General features: G+C 59.3%; 10 protein-coding genes and 1 non-coding gene across 11 annotated transcripts; 5 read left to right on the top strand and 6 right to left on the bottom strand.

Moving 5' to 3' along the window:
• Positions 1-139: 139 nt before the first annotated feature.
• On the bottom strand, positions 140-1,077 carry EHS24_009729 (uncharacterized protein; the record flags this gene model as incomplete). Its single annotated transcript, XM_028624996.1, has 4 exons — positions 140-299; positions 382-603; positions 740-987; positions 1,049-1,077. Coding segments are annotated over 4 exons (659 nt in total), but the record flags the coding sequence as incomplete, so codon positions are not given.
• Positions 1,078-1,476: 399 nt separating this feature from the next.
• On the top strand, positions 1,477-2,150 carry MGR2 (subunit of TIM23 translocase complex; the record flags this gene model as incomplete). Its single annotated transcript, XM_028624995.1, has 5 exons — positions 1,477-1,525; positions 1,595-1,650; positions 1,708-1,727; positions 1,862-1,955; positions 2,058-2,150. 5 exons carry the CDS (start codon positions 1,477-1,479, stop codon positions 2,148-2,150), a joined length of 312 nt encoding a protein of 103 aa, XP_028475163.1.
• Positions 2,151-2,745: 595 nt separating this feature from the next.
• EHS24_009727 (uncharacterized protein) lies at positions 2,746-4,310 on the bottom strand (the record flags this gene model as incomplete). The annotated part of the gene is made up of 6 exons (XM_028624994.1): positions 2,746-3,331; positions 3,394-3,583; positions 3,658-3,728; positions 3,790-3,854; positions 3,964-4,078; positions 4,219-4,310. The coding sequence occupies 6 exons, from the start codon at positions 4,308-4,310 to the stop codon at positions 2,746-2,748; spliced, it is 1,119 nt and encodes a 372-aa protein (XP_028475162.1).
• Positions 4,311-5,534: 1,224 nt separating this feature from the next.
• EHS24_009726 (uncharacterized protein) lies at positions 5,535-8,122 on the top strand (the record flags this gene model as incomplete). Its single annotated transcript, XM_028624993.1, has 12 exons — positions 5,535-5,762; positions 5,829-5,966; positions 6,014-6,480; positions 6,547-6,732; positions 6,770-7,073; positions 7,114-7,189; positions 7,227-7,429; positions 7,468-7,621; positions 7,658-7,817; positions 7,856-7,922; positions 7,961-8,015; positions 8,064-8,122. The coding sequence occupies 12 exons, from the start codon at positions 5,535-5,537 to the stop codon at positions 8,120-8,122; spliced, it is 2,097 nt and encodes a 698-aa protein (XP_028475161.1).
• A 616-nt stretch (positions 8,123-8,738) lies between these two features.
• EHS24_009725 lies at positions 8,739-8,844 on the bottom strand. Its single transcript has one exon. It is a non-coding gene; the product is annotated as a tRNA-Leu (tRNA).
• A 325-nt stretch (positions 8,845-9,169) lies between these two features.
• Positions 9,170-10,455, top strand: PEX12 (ubiquitin-protein ligase peroxin 12; the record flags this gene model as incomplete). The annotated part of the gene is made up of 3 exons (XM_028624992.1): positions 9,170-9,307; positions 9,360-9,468; positions 9,563-10,455. The coding sequence occupies 3 exons, from the start codon at positions 9,170-9,172 to the stop codon at positions 10,453-10,455; spliced, it is 1,140 nt and encodes a 379-aa protein (XP_028475160.1).
• A 181-nt stretch (positions 10,456-10,636) lies between these two features.
• On the bottom strand, positions 10,637-11,118 carry EHS24_009723 (uncharacterized protein; the record flags this gene model as incomplete). Its single annotated transcript, XM_028624991.1, has 3 exons — positions 10,637-10,738; positions 10,802-10,918; positions 10,975-11,118. The coding sequence occupies 3 exons, from the start codon at positions 11,116-11,118 to the stop codon at positions 10,637-10,639; spliced, it is 363 nt and encodes a 120-aa protein (XP_028475159.1).
• Positions 11,119-12,828: 1,710 nt separating this feature from the next.
• On the top strand, positions 12,829-14,307 carry EHS24_009722 (uncharacterized protein; the record flags this gene model as incomplete). The annotated part of the gene is made up of 5 exons (XM_028624990.1): positions 12,829-12,857; positions 12,920-13,148; positions 13,316-13,397; positions 13,456-13,662; positions 13,712-14,307. 5 exons carry the CDS (start codon positions 12,829-12,831, stop codon positions 14,305-14,307), a joined length of 1,143 nt encoding a protein of 380 aa, XP_028475158.1.
• A 259-nt stretch (positions 14,308-14,566) lies between these two features.
• Positions 14,567-16,827, bottom strand: POX1_6 (fatty-acyl coenzyme A oxidase; the record flags this gene model as incomplete). The annotated part of the gene is made up of 2 exons (XM_028624989.1): positions 14,567-15,929; positions 16,088-16,827. The coding sequence occupies 2 exons, from the start codon at positions 16,825-16,827 to the stop codon at positions 14,567-14,569; spliced, it is 2,103 nt and encodes a 700-aa protein (XP_028475157.1).
• Positions 16,828-18,519: 1,692 nt separating this feature from the next.
• On the bottom strand, positions 18,520-19,043 carry EHS24_009720 (uncharacterized protein; the record flags this gene model as incomplete). The annotated part of the gene is made up of 4 exons (XM_028624988.1): positions 18,520-18,632; positions 18,704-18,897; positions 18,941-18,952; positions 19,000-19,043. The coding sequence occupies 4 exons, from the start codon at positions 19,041-19,043 to the stop codon at positions 18,520-18,522; spliced, it is 363 nt and encodes a 120-aa protein (XP_028475156.1).
• Positions 19,044-19,450: 407 nt separating this feature from the next.
• EHS24_009719 (uncharacterized protein) lies at positions 19,451-20,812 on the top strand (the record flags this gene model as incomplete). The annotated part of the gene is made up of 1 exon (XM_028624987.1): positions 19,451-20,812. One exon carries the CDS (start codon positions 19,451-19,453, stop codon positions 20,810-20,812), a length of 1,362 nt encoding a protein of 453 aa, XP_028475155.1.
• Between the last annotated feature and the right edge of the window lie 290 nt (positions 20,813-21,102).

Raw genomic sequence — 21,102 nt, 5'->3', positions numbered from 1 at the left:
CCACCAAGCTTTCCGCGGTTCACATCAAAGATCATGAAGTTTGCCACTCGGGGTGGCCGTTACAATCTTGTTGTCCATGACTTGCGAGGTTAGCGTTCTCTTCCATCTGCATTTCTCCCGCAGCATGTCGCCATCTCACGACCGGTACACCCAGTCGACGTCGTTGACACCCTTGCCAATGGCCCAAGACCCCTTCCAAAAGTTGACCACCTCGCTGACGGTGACGCCGCCGGGTCCACGAGCAAAGGGAGTGCCGGCCTGACGAATGGATTTGGGTGAAGAATCCTTGGGTGAATCGTCTGCCGGGTTTGGAGATTTCTAGTACTCGCAGGTCTGGAGTGTCAGCTCGAATTGCGCGTTTTCGCCGCGGTAGCTGCTCACACTGTCCTCCACCGACGACATAGCGGTCCCCCGGGCCCTTGGCCATGCTGTTCAGCCGTCCACCACATGCTGGTGCAGGCATGGTGTTTCGTGCTTTGCCCTTTGTTGGAATCTGCATGAGGTTGACGCGGAGACTGCGGTCGACCCGCGCGCCCGTCGAGGAAGGCGAGGGGACAACGCCGCCGTTGCGCTGGTACTCGTCCGTCAGGCGGCGGAGAAGGTCTGGCCGTGCAGGGATCGGTGTTTGTTGTTGCTGCAGCTGCAGCTGGTTGTGGTGTATCTGATGTTGTTGCTGCAATGCCGCGTTTTGCGTACGATAATGGGGTAGGTTGGTTTGTAGGCGTGGCTGCGAGCGTACTTGGTCCACTTGCGCGACTGGCAAGACCGCCCGTGCCGCCGACCGAGTCTGAGTGTGCCCGGCTGGCCTGTCCCGTGCCGGGCGCAGGGGTAGGGAAGCGTGTGGACCGTGGATCATCGTAGATTGACTTGGCAAGGTTGAGCGTGTGGATGGAGGACAAGGGTGCTTCGGTGGGTGAGTCGCCGCGAGCAGAGTCCTGAGGAGTGATGTTGGTCGACGAGCCCTCCGAGCTCGAGCTCGGTATCGATCTGTTGCCAGCCCGTCAGCTGACGACACCATGCCAGCTGGCAGGGGGGGAGGGGCACTTACGGATACAGAGCCGTCGCAAAACGGTTCATTGTCGCATTCATTGTCGCGTTCATCGGCATCGCATGCTTGGCTGTGGTTTGGTGGCGAACGGGATGACGGACAGATGGGCAGCGGGGGGCGCGCACTGATCCACTGATTGTTCGTTCCGTAATGACGAGATTGACGTCGTTGGGTGGATAGAGCCCATATATGGCTGTTATTGCCCGCGTCCTAATGGTCACGTGACCATGCGACATGCAGCGCTGCAGCCATTTCGGCGGCAACCACACACTCTGCCTCTGCGTCTCGGCCGCCGTACGCGGGCCATTCTCCTCCACTCTCCCACTCATTTCTTGTAGCCCGTCCTTCTCGTCTGGGAATTCACGCCAAAAGCCACAACAGCACCCTCTAGACTTCTTCCCACCGAATAACACATCCAATAGTCCACCATGCCTCCTCCTCCTCAGACCACCCAGGGCGGCTCCACCTTTGACAAGAGTGAGTTTGTTGCTTTTGTGCCGTCGTCGTACCTTTTCGCGGCCTCGATCGTCCTAACACGTTGTCCAGTGAAGATGGGTGCCATCATGGGTACCGGTGTTGGCCTTACCATTGGTCTGATCTTTGTGAGTACTGAAGACTCCTAAGACCTTGTACATGCTCATACTGACCCACGATCGTAGGGCGGTGTCTCCATTCTCAGGTGAGGAAACGCACGAGGTGCCTGCCAGTGCCATTACAAGCCGCTGCATGTGTCGATGGCATGTGCCATCTATCTATACATTGCCTCGAGGCGCCGGATACCTGGAAATCTATCGACATCTAACACTCCTGCAGCCGCGGTCCCGGCCCCCGTGGCACCATCGCCACTCTCGGCCAGTACATGGCCTCGTCGGCGGCCACCTTTGGTTTCTTCATGTCGATCGGTTCGGTAAGTGTCTCGGTTGCTCCGCACCAGGCAGGCAGTCCCAAGAAAGGCTGTCCACCTAGCGCAGTGGTAGGTGCCAGTGTTGCTGACACTGTGTCCTTTCAGGTCATCCGTACCGACTCGCGCTACGCCCTGCCTCCCCACCTCGAGGCTGCGCGTCGGAACCTGCGTGTGGAGATCATGGACAAGCGCAACTAGAAGCGCCACGGAGAGAGTATAGCAGTTTCCATTTTTACGTCCCTCCCATTGTTGCTGCATGCTGCTGTGCTTGAACCAGGGTTTTTTTTGCTTGCCTAGACGTCGTGGGGACTGACATGGACTGATACTTGTGTTGTGTTGTCTGACGATGGCAAATGGCTGAACAAAGGTGAAACTGCCCAGCTGACGCCCGGCACCACCGTAGTACCGTAGCAGTAGCAGCTCGGCCTAGCCGTCTTGTGCCATCGTGAAAGGTGCAACTTGGCGATAGGGATGAGCAGATCAGGATATCAGCAGATGGAAGAGCACAAAAACTCCAATGACGATCAAACACCGAGAACACAGCCTCTTCCTCCTCCCTTCTGCAACTTCCAGCGGGCATCGTACAGTCATGCATGTGTATCGTCCGGGGCCCGGCTATGGACCAGTCATGATCGTGGAGATACGTCAAGATGCGTAGGCAAAAAACGCAAAACGCAAAAGAAACGCATAAAGACGCATCGCTGCGCTGCGCACAGAGAGGTGGGGGTGGGGGTTTGGGAAGGTTGGGTTGTTTATAAAAAGTCCGTTTCAACGCTGCCATAGGAGGGGCACTTTAGTTGCCGCGGAAGCGAGCACCGGGGCCCGCGGCGGGGGCGTTGTGCTGGTTCATGAGGAGGACCTCGGAGTCGTCGGTGAACGAGTTGGAGCCCTCGCGACGCATGTTGGGCGGGAGGAGGGCATCCGAGCGGGCAGTGGAGAAGCCCTGCGAGGGACCGGCGTGGTTGCCGTTGCCGCTCTCGTCCGTGTAGAGCGAAGCACGCGCGAGGTCGGGCGACGTGCCCTGCGGGAGGGACAGGAGCGAGTTCTTGGCGTGCGACATGGACATGATACTCTGGCGGTATGCAATCTGCTCGTTGTAGTACTGCTCGAGCTTGACCTGGTTTTCCTCACGCCAGCGACGGTGGAGGAACCAGAGGCCAACCATGACGCCGACGATTAGGATGACAATGGCGAGACCGATAACAACATACTCCCATGCCTTGGGCTTGAGAGGCTCGTCAGCTGCCTTGCCGCAGGTGCCGTTCTCCTGGCAGTTGAACGAGAAGCACTCCTTGTCGGCACTGCACGCATCGCCACGGTGCTTCTTGGACATGCAGACGAGCTCGGTACCGTCGCAGTAGAAGTATTGCGAGTTACAGCTGGAGAAATGGGTCAGCAAACCGTCTCTGCAGTGAGAGGAGGAGGCGGGGTGGATACACACTTGTCACGCGAAACCATGTAGGCAAAAGTAACGTTGCTGTCCGACGTGCCCTCGTAGTAAGTGTTGTCGACAATGCAAGGCTGGCCAGCGGTAACATTGGCCCAGTAGCAGGTGAAGCTGAGACAGATGGAACCGTTGACGTTGAGGTAAGAAGCGTAGTCCTTATAGTTGGAACTGGGAGCACACTGGTCTGTACACTGTGTTAGCACCACTCCACACACACATTGCACAGCTTGCGGGGGCTGTGGGTTTTTCCCAGCTCACCATCACGGTCCTTCTGGCATGGTCCTCCGATCTGGTTCTGGGAGAGACAGTGGTCCATTTCATCGGGGCAGCTGCGCGCGAGGTTAGCCAGTGGGAACTGACGTGTTTGTGGGTGCGCTTTAAAACACTCACAACAGGCCCTCGCCGCACAGAGGTGGGAGGTCGGCGAACGCAACGTCCGAGTAACCGACGGGGTACTGGTTGTTGGTCAGTTTCACACACGAGAGGGAGAGCACAGCAAAGAACACGGCGCGCCCGCTGGAGGATGGTGCAAGGGTCCGACTCTTGCACGGTGGGTAAACTAACAGTGTCTCGACGGCATCCGCGGTGCGCGCAAGTGGCGTTGGCGTCACAGTAGGTGGTCTGGTCACAGTCGGACGTAAAGGTCCAGGTGTCCGAGTCGAGGTGGTTGTTGGCCTGGCTGCAAAACGTTAGCTCGCGGACGATGCAAGCAGAGGGGAGAGGCGAGGAGGTGTGTTGGAGGACCGCCATGGTGCGTGTGTTTCGCTATTCCTCTGGCGGTCGCAGGCGTGACGCGCGCTCCCTCGATCGTTCACTCACTCGCATGCTTCACCAAAGGCAGCCTTTGCCGAGGCGACGGAAGCCAGGGAGGCGGCAAACGTGAAGAGGGCGAGAGGTCGCAAGAGCACCATCGCGAGAAGAGAAAGAGAGTGTGTGTGAGAGTGGGAGGGAGAGGGAGAGAGACGGAGATGTAGAGCGAGGGAGAGAGAGTGAGAGAGCGACGACGAGATTTGAAGTGTTGAGTTTGCCAGGTGCCGCCGCGCCCCTTGGTGTCTCTCTCTCCCTGTGTGTGATGAGAGAGCTGCCTCCCTCTCTCCCTGTGGTGCATCCCCCGCCGCAGCGCATCCGCCCGCCCGCCGCCCCCCGCAGCAGCAGCTCTCCCACGTCTCTTGTCTCGTTTCTCCCCCGCCCTGGCCAGAGAGCCCTGCCGTGGCCCAGGCTGCTTGCCTGCAGGCAGCTGCAAGGCCTCGTGGCTGTGAAACCCAAACAGCCCAACAGAAAGGAATATTGTAGTTTAAATAACCCCCCCCACACTGCCACTTTTGGCATGGTGTGCGTGCGTACATGGCGTCTGGCTTCTGACGAGGCACACACTCTGGTGCACTCTGCAGACGAGGGCTAGACGGGCCCTCTCCCATCCGTGGCCCTCCACTCTTCTCTTCTCCATGAACCGCGTTCCCCATGTGAGGCAAGATGTAGAATCCTCCTGGTTAGGCCACATTGTCGAGCAGTATGCTGTGGGCTCTTTACCATTGCAGACACCCAGTGTACCCGTGTGTGGCAGTGGGCAGACGCAGGAATGGAGCAGGCGCGGGGGTGTCACTCCACACACTCTGCACCCCGCCGGAGAATAATACACACATATGGGCTCGATCTGTAGTCTACATCTGCGCGCTGTCGAATTCTGGTTCCGTCCGTCCGGGTCTGGGTCGTTTGCGAGCCGTCCGTCGGCGCGCGTTGAGCGACGTCGATGCAGAGAGGGTGGAAAGCCCATACTCCGAGCAAGACGGCCAACCCACACCCCCCAACGCCAAACCACAACCCACGCACACCCCGTTGCTTCCTCCTTCCTCCGCCCCACCCACCACCCCCCACCCACCAACATCCATCCATCCATCCACAACGCGTAAACCACTCAAAAAACAAACAACAACAACAACAAATAATATCGGCCCCCCAAAGCATCGTGCACTGTACAGCGCGCGCCCTCCCCCCCTTCCCCCTCCCCCTCCCAGACGACAGCAGGACAATGTTGTCGTCCTTAATCAACCACACCACCGAACACGGTTCGACACCAAGCTCCCCCACCGCCATCCAACGGCACGGTCTCGCCGGCAAAGCGCAAAGCACCCGCCATGACTTCCTCTACTCCTCGCAAGCACATCTCCTCCCCAACCAAGGCTCCTGCAACCCCCCACACCCCGGATGTCGCGCTCAGCGTGGCCACGTCGTCCGTGTCACCCACCACGGCTACCCCGGCACGTGCCGCGCTCGGCAATTTACTTCACCCCACGGACATTCCGCCTCGCCCGTCCACAGCTGGCAGCGTCGATGCCGACGACGCCGACGACGTCGAGGCTGACGTGAGCATGCGTGACCCCGACGACGAGGCCATGGAGGACGTGACGTTTGACGTGACCTTTAACGAGCGCGCCGACGGAGACGAGGACGAGGACGACGGCGAGGATATCGACGACCCCGAGGAAGGCGAAGAAGGCGACAGCGAAGATGACGAGGACGACGAGGACGATGACGAGGACAGTGGTGATGACAGTGACAGCAGCGAGGTACGTGTTCTCGAACGCTTGCTTGCTTGACCTCCACTGACGACCAGGATATCGTGCTGCTCGACGGTCCACCGGTGCCGGCTGGGGATGTGGCACTCGGAACCAGCGTCAAGACCGAGCCCGTCGACGGCGGCCAGACCGCAGACGCCGTTGGCAAGGAACAGGGCGATGAGGGCACCGAAGAGGCGGTCAACACGCTGGTCCCCAAGAAGAAGGGCAAGCGTGCTCGCCGCTCGCCATCGTCAGAAGAGGATGCCCCTCCTCCCCCTCCGATGCCGACTATCCGCATCACGACCGAATTCAAGCCCGACGTCGAGACTCTTGACTGGAACTTCCTCGAGCTCGCCGCCCAGGCTGGCTACCACGTCACCAACGCGTGGGGCGAGGAACCTCCCGCCCCCCCTCGTAGGCGAGGAAGGTATGGCCACCGATACTCCTGGCGAGCCCGAGGTCCTCGGCCTTGGCGACCTTGGACGCCCCACGCCTCTGGGCATGTCGGCCGACGACGAGGCCCGTGAGCTGGAGGAGATGGCTCGCAGGCTGGAAGAGAAGTACGACAAGCCCACCAAGACGAGCAAAGTGGTAAGTACGCAAACGTGCCATCCTTGCTGACCGACCAGACCAAGAAGCGCCGTGTCATCGACTACGACTTGAATGACCCCTTCATCGACGACTCGGACCTCAAGATTGACGCACCCACCCATGTTGCCCGTCCCAAGAAGGAAGGTTTCTTTGTGCACATGGGTCACCTCGAACTCTTGGAAGAGTGAGCTTGACTGATCGCGCATCTCAGCTGACCCCAGGTCGCCTGCCAAGAAGCAGGCGCGCAGCAAGCCCAAGACCCGTGGCAAGGAAATCAAGGAGCCGCGCAAGAGCCTCGCCCAGGCCATTCGCGTTCGCTATTCCGATGGCCCGGGCGTCTCGCACATCGACCTGGTCGACAGCGACCTTGAGACCATTGAACCTGGCCCCTCGATTGTCAAACGTGGGTACTCTCTCGTCTCGGCAAAGCTGACATTAGGCTCGCGCTCTCCCACCCCGACCGGTGACATGGAGCAGACGCGCATCGACCGTACTCTTTTCAAGAACGCTTCGCGTGACCCCAAGGTGAGTTTGACCCCCATCCATGTGAAAACTGACACAACAGTACCTTCCTCCATTCAGCGAGTTCCCCGAGGAGGTCGGCCACGCCATGCGCACTCTGCGCCGCGAAAGCGCCCACCGTGAGTCATCAGGTCCTTGACAGCAGCTGACACGCAGATGTCTGGGACTTGAACAACAAGGGCAAGTTCCCCGAACACCTCAAACCGCCTCTCAGGCGTGCCGGTGGGGCCGCCATGCAGCACGAGCTGCTCTGCATCGCCGACAAGGACCCCACCGACAGCGGATACGAGCGCTACCAGGACAAGTGGTTTGTCACAGCGCTGTGTAGCATTCTGCCGTACAACAGGCTTACCCTTGGGGTGGGTTTTCCGCATTTGACGCAGGGCTGACCTAGCAGAAACTTGTTCTCAAGCTGTGCTACCCCGACTATTGGAAGTGGCTGCAGGCATGCGAGACCGAGGGTATCCGCCAGTGGAAGGAGCTCCTTGACCCCGAGATTCCAGGCATGTTGGAACAGTGGGAGCAGGCCAAAGCACATCAACAGGCTAATGGTAAGCTAGCCACTTCGTTTCATAGCTGACAAGTAGGCGAGGATATGCTGGACCCCGAGCCCGGAGAGGACGCGGAGGCATCCAAGAAGGCCGCCGAGGCGCGCAAGACTCCCGTGTTCACCGCAGAGATGAAGGACATCTTCAAGCAACTCGTGGAGAACACCCAGGAGATGGTCGACATTAACAAGAAGATGGAGTGAGCTCTGAACAGTGCCTTTTGAAGCTGACAATCAGGGAGTGGCACCAGAAGATTGAGGGCCAGTCGAGTGAACTGAACATGCGCAAGCTGCTTTACACCAAGGTGGGTTACCAGCGTCCAGTTGGAGGCTAACCATGCAGATTGGCAAGCTGTATCCCGACAACTTCATGACGTCTCTGACACTCTCGCGTGCTTGTGAGTGCTTGGGACCATACAATGCACAGTGCACAGCTGACAACCCAGTCACCAACTACAAGCGTTCAGGCGCGGGCGCCAAGGCGGCCAAGGAAGAGCAGCCGTAAGCGCGCATGTATGTCTGTGTGCGGAGGTGAGGAGAAGCAAGAGAAGCAAAGCATGAGAAGTATTGGCGGACGTGCATGACGGTTTCCTGGCATAATAGATCCTGTGTTCCTGTATGTAACATGTGTGAAAGGTGCTACCGGCGGCGGTGGACGCTGCGAACGCAGTATACTGCCAACGGTGGCCGCGCCGGTCAGCGATACTCCGTTTTGGGGCGAAATGTTAACGCAGTATAAACCCAACAGTCGTCGCGCCAGTAGCAATACTCCGTTTTGGGGAGTGGTGGAAACGGAGTAAAACGGTAGTCCTCCCCGTTGGAGATCACATAGTGTGTTTCTCGAGTGAATGTGGCGGTCTCACACCATCAACACCATCAGACACCCGCGAGCTTCCAACTCGTCCGTCCGAGGCTCCATGCTCTCCACAGCACAGCGTAGAGCATGCAGAGGCCACGCACAGCCACCCAATCTTCCAAGAACGGCAAAAACAACACCACCAGCCGCCTTGCCGCCGGTTCCCCCAGACAAGCCTCCATCCCCTCTTCGTTGTCGTCCTTCTCGGCCTTCCTCGACGTCTCCAACAAGAAAAAGTTGGCTTGGGAGTAACTGAATACTCTTCTGACGAGAGTGGGATTCGAACCCACGTCCGAAGACTGCGGATAGACCTCTGCGAGAAGCAGAGGAAAACCTTAACACAGCGCCTTAGACCGCTCGGCCATCTCGCCGGTGATAAAAGTTGCAGCGCTGCGTTGAACGCGAGCGTTCGCAAAACACCTCAATTGCTTGCCCTCTTCGCTGTCATACACTTCTTCTGCCAGAGATGGTTAATGTCTCTGTGAGGAGATTTCTGACAGGAAGACGTCGAAGTATGCAGCCATGTGTCATGAGAGAAACGAGGTTGGAGCTCAGCAGGTCCCCCAAGTTGTGTCTAAAACTTCCCATTTGGTTCCGCCGGCCATTGCCGGGTCAACCGGCACCGCGCAGCCGGCTACTCCAATGTCGTTGCAACCTGTGTCCTGTCTTCCTCTCAGTCATCCACTTCACCACAGCATGCCCGCGTCGACCCCCACGCCTCTCTTCCCAGAGGCAGGCCCGTCAAATCCGCACCTGAGACCGCACCTTGTCGAGCTCATTCCGCAAGAACAGTTGCGGCTGGTCCTGCACCCCGTGTTTCGATATGTGTTGACAGTAAGTCGGCCCGAAGCGAACTGAGTTCTCCCCCATCTAACACGGTTCCCAGTATCTCGCACAACACTACCCGCGGTACTTTCTTCGTATTGTCAACCGCCATGAGGAAGCGTTTGCGCTAGTTCTTGCGCTCGTGGAGAAGCATCACCTCTGGAAACATAGTAGGTTACCATTGGGGAATCGGGCATATCCGGTCGGTCATGGCCGGCCGACGATAGTTCTCTCTATATGTCCACCAGCTAACAAGACTTTCAGATGCCTCACTCTCAGAGTACTTTTACGGACTCAGGCTCGTTCCCACTCACATCCCAACCCCTCGGCTGGGCCAGCTCGCGGGCCCCCAGCCCCGCCTGTCGAAGAGGCAGCGATGGGGCATGCTCCTCGTCCTTGTCGGGCTGCCGTATGTCCGCGCGCGTGCCGACGACGCGTTCGACCGCTGGTCGACCCAGAACGACCCCGACCTCGCAATGGCCGACCACGGCGCACCATTGAACCGCATGCAGCGCCTCTTTGTCGCCACATACCCATACGCAGTCACGACGTTTGAAGGTGCGCTCCTCGCTAACGACCTGGCGTACCTCTTCAACAAGACCGACTACTACCGGCCCTGGCACAGGTGGCTCGGCGTCCGTGTCGAGCGCAGGATGAACGAGGACGACCCCTCTGGCAACGGCTTGTGGTCCAAGCTGCCGCCTTTCCTGCCGCCCCTCCTCCTCGCGCTCAAGTTTGCACAGTGGTGGTTCTCGCCGACGTCCCCGCGGTCGCTGCCCACCACGCAGGCCAGCACGTCGCTGCACACCCTTGTACGCCCACCACGCCCGCTCTCCATCCTTCCCGAATCGGGCCTCCTCACGCCCCCTCCTTCCCCGCCACCAGGGGCCAGCGACGACAGCGCGGTCCCCGCCGCACCCACCACCACTATCACGCCGGAGGCATACACCATCGATGTCGCGGGCTTTGGCCACTGTCCCATCTGCAAGGGCAAGTGGGCCAACCCGGCCATCCTCCCCTCAGGATGGGTGGTGTGCTGGCGATGTGGGTGGGACGCTATTGCCGGTGAGGGCGAGGCGGGCGAGGCGGGCAAGGGACGGTGTCCGATTACCGGTGTCGAGGTGCACCCGGACGAGCTGAGGCGTGTGCTCGTGTAAGAGGAGGTAAGGTGACAGGGGCTGTTTAGGGGCAGAGGGGGGATGGCAGATCTTGCACAAGGAGGCCAGGATAAAAATATGCATGAAGGACGTATCACAAACATGGCGACAGTGGGGAACCGCGTGACAGACGCTGAGAGCGGGCCTGCCCGCACCAGCCGTCTTCGCTACTGTGCTTCTTCTAAAGCGAGCCGATGTCCGAGCTCGAGCCCGTAACGAGACGGTAGGACGCCTTCCACTCGTCGCCCTCGGCGTCGAGGTACACGATCGAGATAAACTGGAACTGGGGGGGCCCAACAGTCAGCATCCAAGAATGATACGAGCAGCAGTCAGATACACGACGTACCCGTGAATCGGCACGCAGAGTAGCGACCAGGTCCGCCGCCTCGGGAGCGGGCATGGTGAGGTCGTGGCTGTTGACGCGAATGTTGCCAGCCGACCAGAGGTGGAGAGTGGTGTTGTCCTGGGCCAGGCATGTCAGCTTCTCGTCTGAACAAGAATGTGTAGCTGGGAACGTACCGGGTGGGTAGCGATACGTTCGAGCATACCCTCTGCGTTGCGCGAGTAGGCCGACGACACCGAGCTGGTCGCGCTCGAAAAGGATGTGGTGTTGTTGGAGCGGGACTTGTTGTCGAGGCTGCTGCGGAGGGACAGCGACTGCATTGTGGTGGCGACAATTGTAGGAGTGGTGTCTAAAGCGATAGGAAGCGATAGGAGTGGCGGACGATGTTAAGAAGTGGCAAACACGCAGCCAACGTGAAATCGCGCTGCGTCTTCTTGAAGGTGGTAAGAACTGACACCACAGTCTCTCTCAGCACGTCTTTATACAATGTCTCAGCTAGTGGCGACGAGTCTCTCGTGTAGTGGACCTGGGGTGATTCTGAGCAGCTGTAGTGAGGGGCACATCTTGGCATGTGGGGCATAAGGTGCTCTGTGCCGGTACCGGGTATCATTCCATGTTGTTGTGCAAGTGCCCCCCCCCCTCCTTCCTCTCCCTCTCCCCTCCCTTATCCCGCTTTGGACAGGACACCCGTGCGCACAACACAGAACCATCGCGAACAATTCTCGCGTGTGGTGCCTAATGTTTGACATCCACACCATCACCCTTCCGCGCCCATCTTTCTCGTTCAATCACCTCAGTCCAAGATCCAACCTCCACGAAATCGTTCTTCATGGACTGTACAGCATATTTCGGCGTGTACGCACCTGGGTCTTTTGGATATTGACTGCTTATATGTTAATTTTGCTGGACTTGTGGCGCTCGTTGGTGCAGGCTCTCCGGTCGAAGGTAGAGGCCCCCGTTGGACCCTTTCGCACAAACACACACGGATCACTACCTCAGTAGCATCTTCCAACGAAGTGCGCAACGTTACAATGCTCGAAAATCCCTCTTGGCAGGAAGGTATCGTTGCGTCATTGGGGAATCTGGTTCTGTCGATAGTCTACTGTTCCTTGAAAATCGCGCGTGGGTGCGCGAGCAACAAGAAGCATGTGGCCGGGTTAGTGTCCCGCATGTCCCGCAGGGCACCAAGCCGGTCAACACAGGCTTTAGATCTAGGTGGTCTGGTTTCATGGTCTCTAGGCTACTGGCTGTGGAACATGTAAGCCTGTCTGGTGATATGAATTCTGATAACTCTTCAAATAGTTGCCAGTGACTGCTGTACCGCTCGCTCCTCCGACACGACCCGCAGAGCATCCTCAGATACGCAATATATTATTCAGCTGACCCCAGTGTACCACACAATCTATCAGTGGTCCTTTTTATCCGAACAGTAAATCCGCTGTTCGACCTTGGCGCGATGAGTGGACTGGGGCACCGCCACACCGCCCAACATGGTGCACATGTGGAAGCCGAGGAAACATTGTGCCGTGAGAGTGTGTCTGAGGATATGAACAGCCCTTCGCAAATGGCATGGGTGTGTCCAGTGCAGTAGGAACGCACAGGCGTCGGATCGTGAGTCGAACATCGATACCCACCTGTCTTTGTTTACGCCTTTCCCATGGCGTCATGCGACCATCATGATTTGACTTTTCGCTGCGCGGCGTGTGCTCCTATTCGAATAACCAGAGTGAGCCAGTGATCGAGTGACTGGCCGCCAAGGAAAGGCCTCAACGGAAACGGAAAACAGCCACCAGTCCAGCTTATAAATTGCGGACCAACTGCGGATAAAGGACGGATTCGCCGGCGGTTCCGCAGGGCTCGCAAGTGACGCGGTAAAGCGCGGTGCATTTTCGGGCCGAAGGCGGCGTCCACAATGGTGTGGGGGGTAACCTCAGTCAGCCAGATGGCCATGTCGACGTTGCGCTTGGCATAACAGCAGTTCAGCAACTGGTACACACACGCGTTCTTCCCCATAACACATCACACACATCATGGCTACTCCATACATCGCAAAGTGGGGGTAAGTCTCTCCCCAGTGTGCCACTATACCCATGTCATCACCGCCCTGACGCGCATCTCCAGAATCATCGGCGCAGGATGGATCTCGAGCATGTTCGTCGAGGACATCGCGCTCGCCCGTCCCGACGTCACAGACGTGGCCCACGCCGTCGCTGCTGTGGGATCGCGCGACATCACCAAGGCTCAGGCGTTCATTGACAAGCACATCCCCAACGGCGGTACCGCCCAGCAGGCCGGGCTTGCTCCCCCTCCCGTCGCCTGTGGCAGCTACCAGGAGGTGTTTGACCATCCCGTGAGTGGAGCAGTTGGAAGGAAGGGCCCCAGTTCGTGGGGATGGGAGGCGTCGGTCTTTTTGCCTTGCTGGAACGGCGGTCTTTCGATGAGATGGCCTGTGAACGAGCCGAGCCGTCTGTGCTGCACGCCTTGGCATCGCTGTCGGCCCATTACTGACGCCCTCAGGATGTCGATATCATCTACATCGGCACGCTCCACCCCACGCACTACGACGACGCCAAGGCCGCCCTCGCCGCGGGCAAGCACGGTGAGCACGTTGTGGTTATTGAGCACATCGGGGCAAGTGAGCTGACATGTTCTTCAAGTGCTCGTCGAGAAGCCTGCCACACTCAACGCTGCCGAGTGGGCTGACCTCGTGCGCATCGCGACCGAGAAGAAGCTGTTCATCATGGAGGCGTTCTGGACGCGTTTCCAGCCCGCCGTCCAGGCTCTCTGGGACAAGCTGCACAAGGACAAGGTCATTGGCAACGTTACGGCTGTGCACACCGACTTTTCGGTGCCCAACTACAACGGTGAGGATGCAAGTGGATGTTTTGCGATGACAGGCAACTGACAGGTCAGTGCTTCCCGACGACCACCGCATTGTCGGCCTCGCGGCGGCCGGTGGACCCCTCCTTGACCTCGGTGCGTACACCATGGTGCCCGCGCGCATCGCGCTCCACGACAACCCGGACAACAAGGGCGCCGTCCCCACGGTCACCTGTGCCATGAGCAAGACGCGTATGGGCACGGACCTGTCCACCACCATTGTCCTCGACTACCCCAACCTGGACGCGCGCGCGTGCTGCAACACGTCGTTTGCCACTCGTTTCCCGCACGACACCACGGCCACCATTATCGGCACTGGCGGCCAGATTATCATCCACAGCGTGCTCTGCCGTATCACCAAGTTTACCATTTTCCGTTTCACGCCCGGCAAGACGCGCGAGGAGGACAAGTGGGACACGCCCGAGGTGGTCGACATCGACTTCCCCGGTACGGGACTCAACCTCGAGGCCGACGCTGTGGCGCGCGATATCCGCGACGGCAAGCTCGAGGACCCGCTTGTTACCCACAAGTACACCCTTGAGACGCTCGACATCTTTGACGAGTGTCGTCGCCAGGGCAAGTATGTCCTTCCCGAGGGTATGGAGAAGATTGGTCGTGTCGGTGCTTGAGCGGACGGGTTGTTATTGTCGTTGCAGCAGCGTTAAACTTGGGGTTTTAAGTGATGAATGCAAAAGTTGTTTTCCTAAGGGTCGCCACGGTGGCTGCAGCTGTCCATTCTGCCTCTCGAGGCGTCATTGTCAAGAACAATGCACTGATCCATACACTTATTTCAAGATCATGGTTTTTATGCCAATCCTAAATGTCGACTAAACTACTGCCAATACTGTTAACACTACTGCTGTCCCCTGTCTCTGGGTTTCTTTCTTTTTACAACTTGCCGGCCACGCGCTTGACAAGCACGGGCGAGTCAACGTAAGGGTCAAACGTGAGGTTGTTGACGGGGTTGGACGACGCCTTGGCGAACATGTCCTCGTAGACCTTGCCGTCGGAGCGGCCCAGCGACGAGTTGAGGAAGAAGTCGGAGAAGTTCCAGGCGTCGACGAGCGAGACGGCGTGGGGGCGCACGCGGTCGAGCAGGTTCGAGATACCCTTGGTACGGGCAAGCGAGATCTGGTTGGTGGTGACGGCACCCGAGGTGAAGAAGTCGGCGGCGTGCTGCTCCATGGTCTGAAGGGCGTACAGGCGGAAGAGGTCACGAAGGACCTCGCCGGTAACGTCACCGACAGCGCCGGCGACGCGGGCGGGGTTGGCGACGACGGCGTCGTAGAAGTTGCGGACAACGAGGAACTGCGACTGGGCGGTCGAGAGGCGCCAGAAGTGGACAAGGAGCGAGTTCCACGACTGGTGGTCCTTGTCACGGAGGCGGAGGGCCTCAAAGGTGAGGTAGGCAGTGCGCCAGCCGTAGGCGGCGACAATGTCGGCGTCGTTGTTGAGGACGTCGAAGGCGGCACCAGTGTCCTTGCGTGAGAGGTAGAACTGAAGGGTGGTGGTGGTCTCGTTCTTGGGAGCGTTGCCGGCGAGAACAGCACGGGCCGACTTGAGAAGGTAGCGAGCGACTTGCTGGGTAAGCATGTAGTTGTCGCCCTCCCAGGTGGCGGTGGGGAGGTAGTCGGCGTACCAGGTGCCGATACCCGAGTACGACGAGTAGCCGTGGCCACCACATGCGCGACGGCACATCTCGAGACCCTCGACGGCAATGGTCGAACCCAGAGCCTTGAGACCACACGAGGTGGCGTGCAGGTCGGCGAGCTGCTCGGCACCAGGGTTGAGGTCCTCGGGAGCAGCGCCGCGAATCTTCTTGACAGTCTCCCTGTCGCCAATGTCCTCCTTCTTCATGCGCTCCTGGTTGGCCTCGTACATCTCCATCATACCGCGACCGGTGAAGTGGAGGGCGTAGGTGGCAGCGAGCAAGGGGAGGAGGCGGACCTGGACCATCTTGTAGTTGAGCACGGGGGTCTCGCCAGTGGCACCGGCAGCCTCGGCATCACGGTCCTGGAACTGGCGACGGATGGCGCAGTAGCGGATAGCAATGGCAACACCGCGAGCGAGCGACGAACCCGAGTCGAGGACAATGTTGGAACGGACCCAAACCATGGTGCCGTAGACGAGCGAAGGCGCACCCACGCGCTTGTAGACACCGGTGGCGGGGTCGACGCGGTTGAAGCGGGCAAGCATGTTGACGTGGGGGATCTTGTACTGGTTGAAGAGCAGGAAGCCATTGTCCATCGAGCTGCGCGGGGTGGTTAGTCACCGGTCACTCGTACTCTTGTCATCATCAACAGGGACAGAGCTGCGCCCGCCACTACTCAGGACACCGGCGGCTGACGTGACAGCCAAAAGTGCCGACGTGTGCGTGTTGTGCAGAGGGATCGCCCGAGAAAAACTCACCCGAAACCAAACTTGGGTCCAATGTCACCGACGAACACGTTCTCGAGGGGCTCGTGGGTCTTCAGGTCACGGATCTGGACGAGGAAAGGGTGGGGGCCGTAGTTCTTGCCGTCGATGTAAAGCTGAGCCATGACAGCGGCGTGGTTGGCGGTACGGCCGAGCGAGCCAATCCACCACTTGGAGGCAGTGAGGACGGGCGAGTGGATGATGAAGGTCTGGTCGGCCTGGTTCCAGGTAGCAGTGGTCTCGAGACCACGGACGTTGGAGCCGTGACCAAGCTCGGTCTGGGCGTAGCATCCAATGATCTTGTTGTTGACGGCAGGCTCGAGGAAGAGCTTGTGCTGCTCCGGGGTGCCCTGCTCACGGAGGGTAACAATGAACATGCCATCGTGGAGGTCGTAGACAGTGGGCTCGCCAGCAGCCTGGTGGGCAATCTTGTACTCCTCGGCATCCCAGCCCTCCTTCTCCTGGAGGCGCTTCATCGCCTTGCCGCGGGCAAGCGAGCGCTGGATCTTCTCAACGCGGCCCATCGACAGCAGCTCAGTCTTGTCAAAGGTGGGGTCCTTGATGAGGGCTGCCTCGACCCTGCTGCGCTTGTTGATCAGCTCGCGGGTGTGGAGGAGCTCGCTGAGGCGAGTGACCTCGACACCCGAGCCGGCGCGCTCAATAGCAAGGAGATCAGGGCCACGGGGCTCGGAGGGGACGAGCGCGTTGACCCAAGCAGGTGGTGGGGGAGGCATGGTGGAGAGTGTTGAGGAGGGGAGGAAGAGGGAGAGGATGAGAAGAGAACGGGGTGTAGGCACACAGGTGGGCGGACGTGCGAACGGGGAGGGGTGTGATAGACGATTCCAGCAGAGCAAGGTCACCTGGATTATTATATGGGTAGCCCGAGTAGTGGGCCATGTCGTCCATTGTCACCAAGGGGCCGGCAGTAACCGAACGACCCCCAAGCAAAAGTGTCATGTCCGGCTGACCGCTCAGCACTTAGCCGCCCCCGGCTGGCTCTCGGATAAGCCCGCGGCGCCGTGTCCGCCGCACCGGCCGAACAGGTCATGCACCCACATTCTGGACCCGGCGGCCGCAGCATGGTCTGCAGCTCAGCGGGGAGGGTTGATTGGAGCAGCGGCGCTTGGCACTGGGGCGGCAGGTGCGGAGACCCCCGGGGCGGCCAGGCGAAACAGGTTCAAGACAACTAGCAGGAGCGCAGGTATGGGAGGCCGCCGCATGGTGATCGCAGGAGGCCGGCTGTACCGGGGGTGAGGCGGGAATGCAGGGCCGAGAAACGCAATCAGTGGGACCAGTCGGCCATAGTGTCTGCTTGTTGGCAGCTGCTTTCATCCCCCCCTCACATCGCTATAAACATGTCTGCCTTGCAGACATGGTCACTCGAGACTTTTTTTTTCGCTGCGCCACGGGCGCAAGGCTGTTTTGCTTTAGTGCGGAATAATTGACCGATCTCTGATATGTGTTTGTGACGATCTTGCACGGATCCCAGACGGATCCCACACGGATCTTGGTGTACACGCATGCACAGCACACATCGATCGCAGCTATCCAACGGCCCAGTTTTAACCGGATGTGCTGAGATCAATAGCATGCAGAAGCAGCGGCGCTTGAGGGTGAAGGCATTGTCGACTGGGGCTCGACAGTGGGGCACGCAACCACCTCATTGTGTCATTTTCTTGCGCAGGCGGTCTTGTCCGCCTCCAGCCGGCCGGCGGGAGCCTCACGCCGAAAGCCGACAGCCAAACGATCGCCCGCGGCCGCAACAACATTCTCTGCAAACACATTCGCATAGTGTGTACGTTTGTCGCGCTTGGCCTTGGTATGCACGTCAGTGTGGGTGATGAGAAGTCGTACATTGCATGCTACTCACACCCGCAGAGCAGGTGGCGACGCCCTCCTGCGTTGTCCCCCCCCCCAACGACACGACCAGCGGTGGGGAGGCATTCGTCTCGGACTTTGAGCCTAGATCTTCTGCCTGGACCACCTTGCACATGGCCCAGTCGCCAGTGAGACCAGTGATCCAGTGTAGTTCCACCTGCAGACATGCGGCCCGAAGCACCTCTTGGGAATGTCAGCACCTCCCGCAGGACGCTCAGGTGCCGCCCACGGACGTCAAAGCCAGTCCGTGTTGAACGCGAGCCGGCTGGCCCTCACCGATTGCTTCGTTGATGGCCATATTGGAAAGGCACCGACGGTTCACTATCCCACGAGGGTTTCAGGTAGTTAGAGATGGCTGTAGAGTCAGTTGCTGACCGCCAAGTTGAAACAAGTACGTGCCACTCCTCTCTACACAGCTGGATGGGTATGCCCTTCTGTCACGTCCCTCCTCCCTCTACTTGACGAATCCTCTCGATTTTGCACACACGCACCCTGCCATCACGCGCATGGGATACCGACCTACTGATACACTGCATAATCTAATAACCCTAGTCCTCCATACCCAACCGCCTCTTCTCGGCCACCAGCTCCGCCTCGCGCGCGCGGATCTCAGCCTTTGCGACCGCCGAGGCCTGCTGCTTCGAGGGCTGGTGGTAGAGCACTGCGCAGAAACATCCTGTCAGCCATCACTCCATACACGTCGTTGTTGCGACCAGGAAAGAGTCCACGCACCGACAATGTACCTCTCCATGAGGTGGAAACCGTTCAGGTGGTTGATGGCCTCCTTGGCGTCGTCTGGGCTCTCATACACGACATATGCGGTGCCCTTGGTCTTGAGCTCGCCGTTGTTGCCTATCCGCACTTGACGGATGGGACCGTACTTGCCGAACAGGTCGTACAGGTCCGCGCCGGAGATGCTCCAGTTACTGTCTGTTAGTTGAGCTCGTCAGAGGGGAGGTGTTGGCTCACAGGTTCTTGACGCTGCATAGTTGTCAGCACAGTATCAGATGCGTTGAGAAATAACTCACAACAATGTCCGCGCCGTCAGGGGGTCCCTGGGGGCCTGGGACATGGTGGCAAGAGGGAAGAGTAAAGTAACTCGGAGAGATCGAGGACGAGCTTGATGCCGGACGGTTTCACGCTTGCGGTGACGGCTCCTTTTGGGGATGGAATGGGAGAGCGGAAGAGGCTTATTCTGCCTGTGCTGGGTGCTGGGTGTACAGACTCTGGTGGATGGGTTGAGAGCTGACGGACGCGTGTTGTAACTGTTGACTGTTGTTGCAAGTGTACGTTAGAGAGCATATGCGCATCCTAGGTGGCGACCCATCTGGGATAAATTACATAAAAACACCCGCGAAGATATTATTTCCTTTCGCATGCCGCCCGATCGCCAGCGCGCGTGTGTGCCAGGCCCAAAGATTTCCAGCGAGATTTGCTGACGTTTTCCTTTCCAGTTAGACCACCTATCCACCACCAAAAATGGCCACCGTCGTCGCCCTCCCCCTCACCATCCCCGCCGCCCCCGCCGGCTACACCAAGGCCGCCGCCTCGGGCAAGCCCACCGCTCCCGTTGAGCGCCAGGTGTACCCCGCCGGCCCCTCGTACATCTCGTACGCCCGCCGTGAGCTCCTCCAGCTCTCGTTCGAGGAGGACGACAAGGCCACCTCGTCTGCCCGCGCTGCCGCCGCCGCTCTCAAGCTTGCCAACGCCGAGGAGGTCCTCTTCCCCGGTCTCGGTGAGGAGCAGGAGCACAAGGACCTCCTTGCCGCGGACCCCAAGGAGTGGAAGAAGCAGGACCACTACGGTGTCCTTGGTCTTGGCGACCTCCGTTACACTGCCACCGACGACCACATCAAGGTCGCGCACCGCCGCAAGGTGCTCCGCCACCACCCGGACAAGAAGGTCGACCACGACGACGGCTTCTTCAAGTGTATCCAGAAGGCCCACGAGACCCTCACCCACAAGGACAGGCGTCGCCAGTTCGACTCGGTCGACTGGAACATTGCCGACGACGTCCCCAACCCCAAGACCGTCGCTGCCGACAAGTACTGCGAGGTCTACGCCCCCATCTTTGCCCGTGAGGGTCGTTTCTCCAACATCCAGCCCGTTGCCCAGTTTGGTGACGACGCGTCGTCCAAGAAGGAGGTCGAGGGCTTCTACGACTTCTGGTACAACTTTGACTCGTGGCGTTCGTTCGAGTGGCACGACAAGGAGGCCAACGAGGGTGCCGACTCGCGTGACGAGAAGCGTTTCACCGAGAAGAAGAACAAGGCCGAGCGTACCCGCCTGAAGAAGGAGGACAACACCCGTGTCCGTGAGCTCGTCGACTCGGTCCTCGCCAACGACCCCCGCATCAAGCGCATCAAGGACGAGGAGAAGGCCGCCCGTCTCGCCAAGAAGAAGGGCGGCGCCGCCCCCGCCGCTAAGAAGCTCTCGCCCGCCGAGATCAAGAAGGCCGCCGAGGAGAAGCGCAAGGCCGAGGAGGAGGCCAAGAAGGCCGAGGCCGCCGCCAACACTGCGTCCAAGGCCGACCGCGAGGCCGCCAAGAAGGCCAAGGAGGCCGCGCGCAAGAACCTCAAGAAGTGGAAGAAGGCCGTCGCTACCGTCATCGCCGCCTCCAACTACTTCCAGGCCGACGGCGCCGCCCCTTCGCCTGCCGTCATTGAGAAGCAGCTGGCCGAGCTCGACGCCCTCGTCGAGCTCGCCGAGCCCGAGGACGTCAAGACCCTCAAGGAGGAGGTCGAGAAGGCCGGCAACGGCGAGCCCGCCAAGGCCGTCATCAAGGCCAAGGTTGCCGCCCTCGGCGACAAGGCCGCCGGCAAGTTTACCGAGTTTGCTTAAACAGAGTAACACCTTGTTGTACCGCCACTAGAGGCGCTAGATCCATGTCATATCTTGTCCCCTCGGTACCTACCAACCATCCACTGGCACATGGTGCCGTTGCTGCTCTTGTCCCTAATATGCTAGGTGCATGCTGATCTACGAATACAGTGTAAAATGTCACGCCGGACGATGGGGGATGATAAACAGTGGAGTGTGTGTGGCGAGACGGCAGGTGGAGGTGGTGGTTGCTGGGGACTGGGGTCATCGGCTGAAACGGGTGCCGTCAGTGTGCTGCAACAAGAGACAAT

Source organism: Apiotrichum porosum (genome assembly GCF_003942205.1).
Source record: "Apiotrichum porosum strain DSM 27194 chromosome Unknown scaffold_9, whole genome shotgun sequence".
NCBI lineage: Eukaryota > Fungi > Basidiomycota > Tremellomycetes > Trichosporonales > Trichosporonaceae > Apiotrichum > Apiotrichum porosum.
The sequence above is the reverse complement of the archived record's forward strand: the minus strand, read 5'-3'. Positions and strand labels throughout refer to the sequence as shown.